This window comes from Corvus brachyrhynchos, unplaced genomic scaffold, assembly GCF_000691975.1.
Source record: "Corvus brachyrhynchos isolate BGI_N302 unplaced genomic scaffold, ASM69197v1 scaffold34, whole genome shotgun sequence".
Taxonomy (NCBI): Eukaryota; Metazoa; Chordata; class Aves; order Passeriformes; family Corvidae; genus Corvus; species Corvus brachyrhynchos.
This window is the reverse complement of record NW_008238126.1, coordinates 4762930-4775361: the sequence shown is the minus strand read 5'-3', so window position 1 is coordinate 4775361 and position 12432 is coordinate 4762930. Positions and strand designations below refer to the sequence as shown.

The following is a 12432-nucleotide window of genomic DNA, read 5'->3' as shown; positions in this document are numbered from 1 at the left end:
AACAAAATAAATTCACCAATTCAGTTAAATTAATTATTAAACAAAATTTGTACTTCTATGTGAACTAATGAAGGATTATAAATTCAATATTAAAAAGTTCATTATACTTTGAATTGTATTTGATATGTGACTCTCTGTCCAGGAAATACCTACCAGAACTAATAATGGGGACATGTATAGTTTATAATATGAGCACTCACAGGTAAAAATTTCTTAACACATTTCAGGAAAGTAAACTTAAGGAAATAACTACATTATTCTACTACAGATATTTAAATACACTTTTTATTAAATGGTCAAGAACTGACCATAAAGTTTGTAGCTGTGCTTGGGAAAACCCTTTAGCAAAGTCTGCTTTGTTGAAGGAAATAACAAAGGAAAAAATCTTCATTTTGTGTCAAACACAATAATGGGACTGGAACATTTTCACAGAGTCTATCTGATATCATAAGGGAATCTGTCATTTGATTAATACCTGAGATAAATGTTTTAAACAATCATGTTCACCTTTAAAAGATAATATCAACTTTTACAAATAAAGAAGTGTATATTAACAAGTACACTACCACTGGACATTGTTTTGCATAAAAAACTGAGTGGAGCTACTACAGGGCTGAATGAAAAATGTCCAACTCAGGCATTTTTAGGTTTATAATTCTTATAATTTGTACTTGATTCTTGCATGAAGTGCGATAGAAAGAGGAAATATAATAAGCCTTTTTCATGCCTCCAGATGAGGAAAATCTATTCCTTTAATTAGCCTTTGTGTGCATCTCACATCATGTCCCACTAGAATGGTCTGGCAGGTCTGCAGGTCAAGTAAGCCAGCAGGAAGCATAACTTAAAATCCAGCATGGTAATTTCCATGGACTGTGTGCTGTGCTCTCTGCTGATAGTGTTAAAAGTAACATCAACAGTCAAACTCACTTTAACCAGTGTTTTTAAAAATTAAATGGTATAACAGCTTAAAGATATAATATGCTTTAGAAATGTCTCCAAAGATTTTTCAGAAATGTCTTTGCCCCAAACCAGTCAAAAAGGAAGCAGTTGCACAAGGGTCTGTTCTGCAAACACACACCAACAGCAGGAAGGAGTTACAGATATTCCAAGGGAACACAGAAATACACTGATGTAGAGAATAGTTAAAAGCCAGAAACACCTCTGAACTATGCATTTGGGAATGAGCAGTCCTGCTGTAAGGAGTGCTGCTGCTGTAGACAGGTCACCCTGGCTATGTACATGTGCACACCAGGAGAAGCACAAAAAATACGCTCTTTCTTTTCATATGCTCTTTTCAGCTTGTACTGTTTTTGCAGAAAACTAAAGCAATCAAATACACTGAGTGGCATTATCTTTCCAGAAGAGGTTTAAAGCCACATTCCTCCTGTACCTCTTGTGCAACAGAAGGAGAACATATGTGCACTGCATCCCATTAAGCCTGTGAGCAGGAATCATTGTATCTTCCTCAAAACAATAGAGAAATGCTAATAGAATCTTCTGATTTTGCATATCTTGTATTTTGTCACAAATAGAAAAAGTGTCTTTCTTTATTAATAAAGGAAAACTGAGCCAATGTGTTAAACTTTTTTCCCCCCAACTTTTCCTCTCTGAATGTTGGAGCTGGTGGAGGCAATTATAGTCTGTAAATCCTGAGTTATAGAATTGTACACAGTATGGTGTTGAGATCTATTTACAGTTCTCATCTCCTTCCCTAATTTTGATCAGCAGATTTCTACTGAGTTAAAATATGTTTCAATTAAAGAAATTTGAAAAGGAGAGGATGAAAAAACATGAGGCTGAAGCAGTAGCACAGAACAGCATTAAAAATAATGAATGTTCATTTCATACTAACCCATTCCAAAACGAAGTTCTTACTGTATGAAGATAAAGCAGCTTTTCTAAATTAAAGTTTTGTTGTGAGATATGTACACACTACCAGTAAAAATCATAAGTAGCAATAAAAGACATTTTCTCTTCTTTTGGAGGGAAAAAAAAAGGAATTTATCTGTCTAGAGCCCTGACAAATACATCTTTATCATAACTAGACCATCACTGAAAGCAGAATTAGCCTAAATGAATTTCTAATGTACAGCTAATGATTGCAGGCTAATTTCATTGAATTCCTTAACTTCTTCCACACTTTGTGGTGACTGTAGAGGAAATTGAATACACATAATGTATGACCTGACAAAAAAGTAAGTAAACTACTTTATTTAAGCATGTCTATTTGTCATCAACAGTACAGCAGTAATGGCATTCTGTCCACCATTTTAATAATGCATATATTGATCAGCTTATCTCAGACCTCCACCACCACCTCATGAGTGTCCTTAAATCTCTTTAAATGAAGAAACAACAATTGTTTAAATTGAAAAATGAAAATATAATGAGAAAAGAGTAGCATTAGTAAAAGTAACATTCATCTCTGTTTAAAAACTAGGAATTTTTGCTTTCAGTGTGTTTTAAATCGAAAGAGTACAAGTAGATTAATTCAACGTGTTTGCCAAACTGAATGCTTTTCAAAAAATGGTGTTTGTCCCAATTGTTAAAAGTAGATATTGATGCCTTTTCCTGGTCTTAAAATCAAGAGGCATACACGGTTAGAAGGGGAAAAGGGATTTTACCTTGGTATTTATTTTTAAGGATCCTTAGGTGTACACGTCCAGGTCATATGCATCGAGATGCACCCCCCCGAGTCTTTCCCTGTGTCTCTGTGTCTCTCTTCCCAACACTGGGTATAACATTATAGGTTTTACTAATTAGCACATCTATCAAAGATTCCCCAATGAGAGGCTCAAGTGAGCCCCCCTCCCCAAGGAACCTTCCCCTGGATGGTTCTATCTTGGATTACAGAATGTGTTCTGGAGAGGACCTTGGGGTCTGGGGCACACTGATCCCTAGCTACGAAGCTTCTAAAATGTTTAGTCTCTTAGCTTGACAAACAAGTCCAAGAATGTAGGCAAAAAGCACCAGGAATACAGAAGTTGTAAAAAGGTATAACAGGGGTATAAAAGAAAAGGCAAAAATCTTCATGGCATCAATATCAGCTGTGCCCCTATAACTGGTTAGTGTCTTGAAGCAGGAACTGTACTCCTCCTTAGGCAGTGATGCTACAGATTTCATGTGAAAGGGTTTCCACGGAAGCATTAATAGGTACCTCCTATGTTCATAAATGCTATCTATGCTGTTAATAAAATCACTACACAGCAAATGAGGCAACTCTTAAAAGAATGAAAGACATAGCAGGCTATCTGCATGATGCCTAAGTTACTTAGATTAGATTAACAGTAACATGCACACAGTTGGTAATTCAATTTCACTAAAGTAATATTGTGATACTTAGTAAAACAAGGAAAAAACTAAGATAATTAAACAATGTTTTGAAGAACTGGAGTATTTTTTATCATTGACTAACACCACCACCACTCCTCCCCACACATTCTAAGACTTTGGAATAGAGACAATTTCTTCAGATGCCAAAAATTGACAAAATGACCTACTATATATATAAGTTCAAACAAATAGCAGTTATGTGGTTGTGTTTGGGATACATTCCAAATTGCCTTGTCTAAAAAGCACCTCACATTTATACCACAACAAAGATTTTAACTGCATGGATACCCCTGTTCTCCGTTGAGTTCAAGCTCTCCTCTGGCATAAATTCAAGCATTTAAAATTTTCATCTGAATCCTACTCTTAAAATTTTTAAAGCAAATCTTGGCAACTAGGAGCACTCAAGTGGTAAGAACTGACTTCTTTTCATCTCTTTTATGAATCTCTGTGGTATTCCAGATGGTCTTCTAAATGATAGAGAGGTTAAATATGTTTACTCTTCTTTAAATTTTATCTTTGAGGGAAAAAAATAAAATCAGCTTGCAACACTTCTTTAAAAAAAGGATTCAGGCATAAAACCATGTTGGCATTCATCTTGCTATTTCTCAGTTGAATCAGTTAAACTGCATATAAATAGTGCTCCCCTGATGAGGTTTATTCACTTCTCCAATGAAGAAGTTACCTGGGTTCAGTTCTGGCATTACCTGACAAAGACAATCCTTCACAGAAGGAAAAATACTGTACTTATGAAGAAAGACCAAAACTGGAAGTTTTAGTCATTTAAAAGATTGGTCAGATCTGGTAGATGGTTTTCTTGTTTACTGAAGACTAATTTCCAGAAGTGACATTCAGGAGAACAAAATGAACAGTCAGCAGATTCTTTTTCTCAAGATCAACACACAACTACTGTTTCGTGTCGCATCCAACACTCTGAGAGATAAGCTCTGCTCTTAAGCAAAGGCCCAAACCTCTTGAAAACAGCTTTCCAGTTTTGGGCTCCAGTTTCAAGCTGGATAATTGTACACTTGTGAAAACATTTGAAAACATTTTTCTTATGTTCAGAAATGAGCTAAGCTGTTCATTGAGATACAGCCTTTGTATACCTGCTTCTGTAAAAGAAGCTTTCAGAGTAACAAAATCCATAATGTCCAGGGGAAAAAAAAACTCCAACCAACCAACCAACCAACCAACCAACCAACCACCAAGTAGAAAACCTCCACGTTGCAAACATAGATTTTGTCAATAGCAACCTGAAGTTGACTTCCATGTTGACTGTTTCTCCCTCCTCTGTCAGAGATATTTGAAGATCAGACAGGGCAAATTTCAAGTATTCTGTTTTGTTCTTTTTTCCACAGGGAATCAGCATACCTACAGCTAAAAAGACCTCACTTCTGAAGTGCTACAGAAGGGGAAAAGGAAAAAGACATATTTCTAAAAAGAACTAAAACATTCTAGCTTTGGTACTAAACAGGATGACCAAAGCTCTGTGTTACGTATCTGCAAGTGGCACAGAAGTTAAAAAAGAGAAGTGACACCTATTTTATGAAGTCATTTTGCCCCTACTCATGGTATCTTACTTTCATGCAATAATTCTCATCCCTAAAAGTTCTAAATACTTCATTTGATTGGTTAGTGACAGAGAGATCACTTAGTTCATCACTGAAGACTTGCCACCTTTATGATGAATTCTGGGAAACTCTTAAACCACTTATAGAGCGATATACAATACTAAAATATTATGAGAAGTAATTTACTTAGATAAAAAAAAATATTTCTTCTGTCTAGGAGAAGAATAATGTTTTCAAAGACTCAAATATTATTTAGATGGAAAAAGTTTTGTTGTAACTATTCTATAAAAATCCCTCTCTAACTCTTGTTTCGGCTCAAGAGTTGTCTTTGGAGAGAGTTTGAGTTAATGTCATGCTGAGTTAAAGCAACATCTATATTGCTTCTTTCAACCTGATATTCTGGATGCGCTTTAAAACTACTTTATGGAAGTTGCTACTTTATGTCTAGAACAGACCTCAGGCCTCTCTTAACTTTCATGGTTATATATAACACATCTTAACTTTCTTAGGTGAAAGGTGAAAAAAGGAATGGTGCTGCCCCATAAAGTCATGGATGTTTTCACCTTACTGTCTCTGTAATAGTGCTTCAAGTCCCACGTAAAATTTTGTGAGAAAGACACATCCTACACATCACCTCTCCAGAGGGAAGACCTAGGAAATGTGACAAAGATGCCCCTTGCAGAAAAGCATTATATTATCTTAGAAAAATTTTGCACTGAGAGAAGAGATATTTTTTGTTCATCTTTCTCTTTTGCTTTCTCAATCATTTGGTGAAGATAGGTCCTTGACAAACTGCATTGACACTACTTCCCATCAGTTTGTTGCAGTATCTGAATGCCTGTGTGCCTATGGAAAAATTGTGTGCCTGGCTGAATACAGGGTTTCCTGATTTTTCACAAACTCAGGGCTCCAAACAACTTCAAGCAGCAAGTTATGTCATGTTCACTTTCCAAATCTGATGTCACTATCTGTTCTCAAATGTGTCCTTCCCATGAGGAAGGGTAATATATACAGCTACTTGATGAACGGAAGAAACACTGATCCTATTTTGTTTTATGGCACCATTTCACATTTCTTCATTAAGCAATAAAATCAGAGATTTAGGAACTTCAGAAACAATACCTTCTGTGGCAAGTTTCACAATTTTTACATATATGCAGCACAATGCTTTGAGAGGATGATCACTGGATTTGAAATATTCTCATGGAATCAAGCTGTCAGACTGATAATTTAAATTCTTCAATAAAAATTACATTTGCTTGAAATAACTTTTTAGATAGCACACTGAAGCATAATCAGACACCAAACAGGAAGTAAAACCCTCCCATAATGCCATTATTTTAACTAATGACACATGTGGATGAAGGAGAGGAGAGCTTGAATGTATATTGTACTATAGAGGTACTAGAACTGTGATTTCGCATTCAGACCTGAATAGATCTCAATGGCATATGAAACTAAAGAGTGTTTAGGTGAAAGCAGACATTGGGTTAGCATCAGACTGGTGTGAATTGATTGAACACAGGATACATACTTTGAGCATACCCTCACCAAAGAAAGAAATCGGTGTGAATCTTTGTATGAAGAATTATTCAGAAGTGTCATTCTCAGGGTTGTTCATTTGATGGGCTTAAAAAAACCCCCATTTCTTGTACAGATGTTCAATGTAGGTCCCCTTTTAATACAAATCTTAGTCTAGAATGGTCCCCCATATGATGGTCTGCTATGAACTTTGTATTAGAATTCCCTGATGAAACCAGTATGAACCACAGACAGTTATCACAATAATTTCATGGTGCAAAGTTGTGTAATAGAGCTGATATCAGCTACTCTTTTCACGAATGTCCCCAAAATTCACACCAGGGTTTCAAAAAGTATACATGAAGTTGGAATGCCTGCTGTAGAAAAAAGTCAGAACTACTTATTTAATCCTCAAAAATTACTAGGTTAGTAATTGTTCTATGAAATCTGCCTGTCTGTGATAGGTCTCTGAAGGTCATGGTTATTAACAGTTCCTTCTCCAAAAGGCTGATTTTCTCTGCTGAGTTTGAAAGCCATAGCTGGAATTCCTTCCAACAAGGACTGTGTCATGCAGCACTAACCTGCCAAGAAAAAAGGAATGACCAAAATATAATTTAAAAGACCTCCATACCCGATGAATATCATTCTGTTTCTGCACAGTGGGAAGATCTCCACCAATGGGTGCTTGCTGTTTTAATTCATCCTCCTTCAACTGCAGCCATGCCAAAAGTTCCTGAAGAGAGAGATGTAATCGCTTCCACTGGTCAGTACTGGCTTCCAAATGGGATCTGAAAGCATGTGTTAAATATAAGACAGATTCAGTCACAGTAAAAGTAAAAACCAAAATGTACAAGCTTATTTACTGAGAAAGATCCTAGTGTTTCATTAACATAGTGATTTTTTAATAGCTTCAGTAGCTTTGAATTAGATTCTGGCAACACAGATCTAAATTTGGTTCCACACTCCTGCCTTTTTCTCACATATCCTGATTTTTGTTTTTGATTGGTTGGGGTTTTTATAGTTTTTTTAGTTTTCCTCTTCAGCAGTGTGTAATGCCTGTGCTGAGTTGTCGGTCTCACTAGAAATGCACAAATGTTATGCAGGACTAGCATGAAAAATGTAGTCATTACTTAGGATTAGTAGGACATTATTTAACTAAAATATAGATAGTAGTTTTCCAACTCAGTGAAGAGCAAGCATTGCTCCAAACCATGACACAAACCATTCAACTCACACAAGAGTCATTCTCTTAATTTTTTAAAATAAGAGAAGCAATGCCATTCTTTAAAAAAAAAAAAAGTCATGAGGAAATTGTTAAAGCCAACAGAATCCTCATACACTATCTAGCCAAATGCCTGTGCCCTTTAAACAAAGGTGTGAATGAAATTATTTGAAACACTGGGAAAATTAAAAGACAAAATAGCACTTTATGCAAAAAAGTTCTCCATCATAAGGACATTTTCTAAATATTTCCTCTGTATATGCATAAATGTAGTTTTTTTGGGATCAAGTATTGAGCTTCTAAATTTCAGCAACTGTTTTCTGTAGCTGGACTAATAAAATCTTCAATTTCCTCTGTACCATAGATAAAGCACACTAAAATTTTGTCTCTCTAGACTTATGAATATGCTATTTTTTAATTTCTGTTTTGAAAAAAATCCTAATTCACCTCCAGATATCATAAGAAATCTTCTTAGTAACTCAAACCAAAGGATTATTACATAAGAGTAAAGTGAAAAAATGTATTGGGAAATAAAGAAATTTTTTCTTTTATTTCATACATTTCTGTTTAAGTCCTAGTTTTGTTCATATAACACTTATCTTATTCTACAGTGATTGCACATAAAATCATTCTCTTCTGACAATAAGAATTCTATACCTTATATAGAATGGTCTATAAAGAAATGTGAAAAACATGGAGCCATCAGACCTTAATATTTAGTTTGGATATGGAAATGAGGAATTGATGAAGACAGGGACAGTTGCATTTCTCTGAAATGCTCTATGAATACTGTCTTCTTTCCAGTCTCTTACATCAGGTAATTAAAGTGGCAAGGAAAGAGAAAGGAAAGGGACAGATCAGCCACAAGCTGACAGAAAGCTCAGCTGCTCTCAAAGTATGAGAGCTGATGGAAAATTTTCTCTTTTTTCAAACTTGAATGCTACATTTGAGGGACACACATAGGCCAGGCCTTCTGATCTCTGCTCTCACAGGGCATCTGGGAGCTGGGGTAAAACTGCTTCACAGTAGGGGGAGGCCAGTCCTGCAGGCAGTGAAGGCTAGAGAAGCCCATGGATCCTAGACAATTTAGACCACACATTATGAAGAAATTATTTACTGTGAGGGTGATGAGGCACTGGAACATATTGTCCAGAGAAGCTGTGGATGCTCCATCCCTGGAAGTGTTCAAGACCAGGCTGGATGTAGCTTTGAGCAATCTGATTTAGTTGAATGTGTCCCTGCCCATGGCAGGGGGGTTGGCATTGGAAGATCTTTAAGGTCCCTTCCAACTCAAGCCCTTCTATTTATATGAAAGTGTTTATTAGGATAAACTGTGCTGACATATCAGAATGAAAGAAAGGAAATAATGGAAATTAACTTGGCTTCTCTTAATATCTAATATATTATCTAATATCTAATATAATATCATATATTTTATGTAACACATTTAGAAAAGAATGCCCACTCAAACTGATCCACGACATGGGTCTTCTGTTTCAGAAGACTAAAACTAACACTAAATAAAGAGACTTCTGGGACTGATGCCTGGAGAACATTTCATATGTTTTCTCTAATCCCTCTTTTGTGTAAGCATTGCTAGTTATGATGAAATCCATTCCATCCTGTGCTATGGGTAGAAAGAGCTCCAAACCGGCCGACTGGGAAGAGCCTCTTCATTTAGTCTGGTGGCCAGCAACACTTAAACTGAAGGTCTGAGAATTTAAGAATTGTTTCTTATTCTAATCAATAAGTTGTTGAAGACCTTAAGCCTTTTATTGGAAGCAAAGATTTTAGAGAGGACGTTTGTTGCTTTGAGTGTGTAATGTAGGAAGTCACTGTGATATAACTGGGGTTTACTGCTTCAGACTCAATTAATGACAGAAATACATTAAACTGCAAAAAAAGGAAGACAGAAAGTCGCATATGTTTAATTACTGATATTTGGACAACTGACTATTTATTTTTAACTCAAAAAACACTGTATTTGAGCAAGTTCATGGGTAAAATGAATGCAAAGAAAAAAAAATATCAGATACCTTGAAGGGTTTTATCCCTCTTCTTTTGCTACTCAGAAGAAAAGAAAAAAGGAGGACTATGTGTCTTTTTCCTTAGTTACTAATATCTCTTCAATATCACAGCCTTCATTTATTTTTAATGATTGATGATATGAAGATGTTTTTTGTCATTACACAGCCTGACCTCCCTCAGGACCTGAGCTGAAAAAAGCTAATATTTCATACATTACTTTGGAAAACACTTCTGTCTTTTGCTGCCCTCTGAACTACCACCAACACACGGCAAGTGAGAAAATGAAAAAATGACCAAGACTGAGTGCAACTGAGCTGGGTTGCCTATCTTAAAAGTCCTGTTTCTGAAGAAAAGCTTCCCAGACAATTTCTTTTGAAATGAAATCTTCAGTCCATTGAAGCCTGAATGACCACTTGATAATTTGTGATGTTACCATTTATTAAATTTTTCCTTGCAAGCAAAAGTGTTTCCTCTCATGATACTACCCATGGATTTCTTTTACCCCTAGGTTTTGTTTAGCAATTCTGTCCACTCTCCTGACAACAGTTAAACCTTAAATATTTTGTCTTCTCATTTGTAAAGATATTTTTAGTTTTGCACTGGAAATAGCAGCCTTTAAAATAAAGCTTATCATAAATATTGGTTATTTAATCACTTTCTTTCATGACTCACTGATAAGTATACCCAGTACTAGAAAAAGCACACATTTAGAGGGGATACAGTTACTGTTTAAACATGGTAATCTTTCTTTCTGTAATTAAAAAACTTCATCATATGCCTCAAATCCTAATCCTCTACTATCATTTTCACACCAAAAAACCTAATCATTCTTACAAAGTTAATACAGCATTCAAAGTAGCACAAATAATTTCAAAATAGACAAAAAATGTGCTAACAGAACAAAATTAAACCTTTTTACTTGCAAATTGCAGCATTGCATCTAATACACCAGTGGTAGGCTTTTGCTTAGGTTCAGGTCCTACCTAATGTTTAGAGATTTCTTCCTAAGTTCACTCCATCTGAGGTTCATGTTATCCAGACGTCTCTGCAGCAGGGTTGCATCCTCAGAGCCTTCCAGGGACCTCAGGATTTTCTGTCCATTTTCATCCAGGTTGTGAAAGATGTCAGTGTGAGCATCAATTTCTGCCTGTAGCTCCTATGGAAGGAATAGAAAACAATATATCTGATTTCTTAAAAAAAAAAAAAATCACAGAAACCATGATTTTTCAAAAGAGTGGAAAAATTCTCAGTGCAACAGAGAGCACAGGTTTCGATTACTCTTTTTTACAGCAATATCATGTCCTGTATACACAGCCACATTTCCCTTTCACATGAAGGCCATTAGCATTGAATTCGACCTTTTTTCCGTATGAAGCATACTGAACAAAATTTAGAAAGCTAAAGGTGTAGCCTTTGACAGGCAACAAAGCAAGGACAAGATATATTTACTGTGCTGATGAGGGAAAAACAAGGAAACACAAAATCCTTAGGATCTCAGGTAAATCTGACCTTCACATGATACGTCTTCCTGTGCAACATTTTCAGTTTGAGCTGGGGACTGCAACACCGGTCCTGCTGCATGACAATTCCAAGAAATCCAGCGTCTGCAGCAGCCGGGCTTGAAAATGCCAAGTTCACTTACATTCTGTTGACAGACACATTTTGGAGCACAGGCCTCAGCAGTCAATAGCAATAAACAACCACTTTGTGCTATATCAAAACACTGGTTGGGGCCATGGCTGTAGGAGGGCCTGAGAATAGCAAGGACCTAGAATATGCAACTGGCAGCTCATGTTGAACAGCCAACTTTTCTTATCGCCTCGTAACTGCAGGCCAGCTCTAAATTTTGAATTCATTTTTTCCCCCTCATTTTTAGCACGGCTGTTTCTGCCAAAAGAACATTCTTTAGAGAGCTGCCTGGTTTTTGCTGGCTGCCCTTCCCCAAGACGTTTGCATGCTGCAGCTCCACAAGGTCAGATTCAGTTGCAGAGAATAGTGGTTGAATTAAGGTCATTAAATAGAAGAAAAATAATAATAATGATAATTTCAACACGTACATGAATGAGCACACGTGTACTTTATATGCAGCCACATTCGCACAAACGTACTTTTACTTTCAAACAAAGAAGCACACAAAGACACAAAGAAATAATGAATAGTGAATAAAGCTCTACATTTTCTCCTGGGATGCTGGGGCACTAAGATTTCTGGTGGTGGTTTCTTGCTGCCTGAAATGGGAGTGCTAGGGTTGAAGTGGGGAAGAGGAAATGATTTATGGCCTTTGAGAACAAGACCCAGTACTAACTGAGCATCACAGATAGTCCCCAATGGAAATTTTTGGCAATTTTCATCAGGAGAATGACTTTGAAGGAGGGGAGCACACAATCTGTCTACTTGGTGTGTTCTTAATTGAATTGGTTTTATTTGATATTTTAACTGCAATGTTAGCTGCACTGAATCATGAATAGATCGTCCTTGCTCACCTACTGCTCTTCCAAATGTCCTTAACTGGATACCTATTGCTTTCACAGCAACGACTAGCATAATATTTGGGGAAATTTTAAGCTGGGCTAGCAATGTCTTTGATACAGTGTAAGAATCCTTCTCCAACTATTTTACTTATCTATCGTCATTCAAGCAGTAAAGTACTTAGGAATGAGTTTGATGTACATCAGAGTTAACTCTGCAGAATGCAACTTTATTATAAACATTGTGTTTACTTATTGTTGTTCAGGAAATTTATATTTTTAAAAATTGCAT

At 36.2% G+C, this 12432-nt stretch overlaps 1 protein-coding gene across 11 annotated transcripts in view; it reads right to left on the bottom strand.

Annotated features, from left to right (window-relative positions):
• DMD (dystrophin) overlaps nt 1-12432 on the bottom strand; it is an 896220-nt gene that overhangs the window by 188805 nt on the left and 694983 nt on the right. For 9 of the 11 annotated variants that reach the window (XM_017733467.1, XM_017733459.1, XM_017733457.1 and 6 more), the window contains 2 exons: nt 10656-10828; nt 7054-7210 (listed from right to left, as the gene is read on the bottom strand). In XM_017733467.1, the coding sequence (XP_017588956.1) occupies nt 7054-7210; nt 10656-10828 (330 nt within the window). Of the gene's footprint in view, nt 1-7053; nt 7211-10655; nt 10829-11181; nt 11251-12432 lie in introns of those variants that run through there. The other 2 variants (XM_017733468.1, XM_017733464.1) reach the window with 2 other exon arrangements.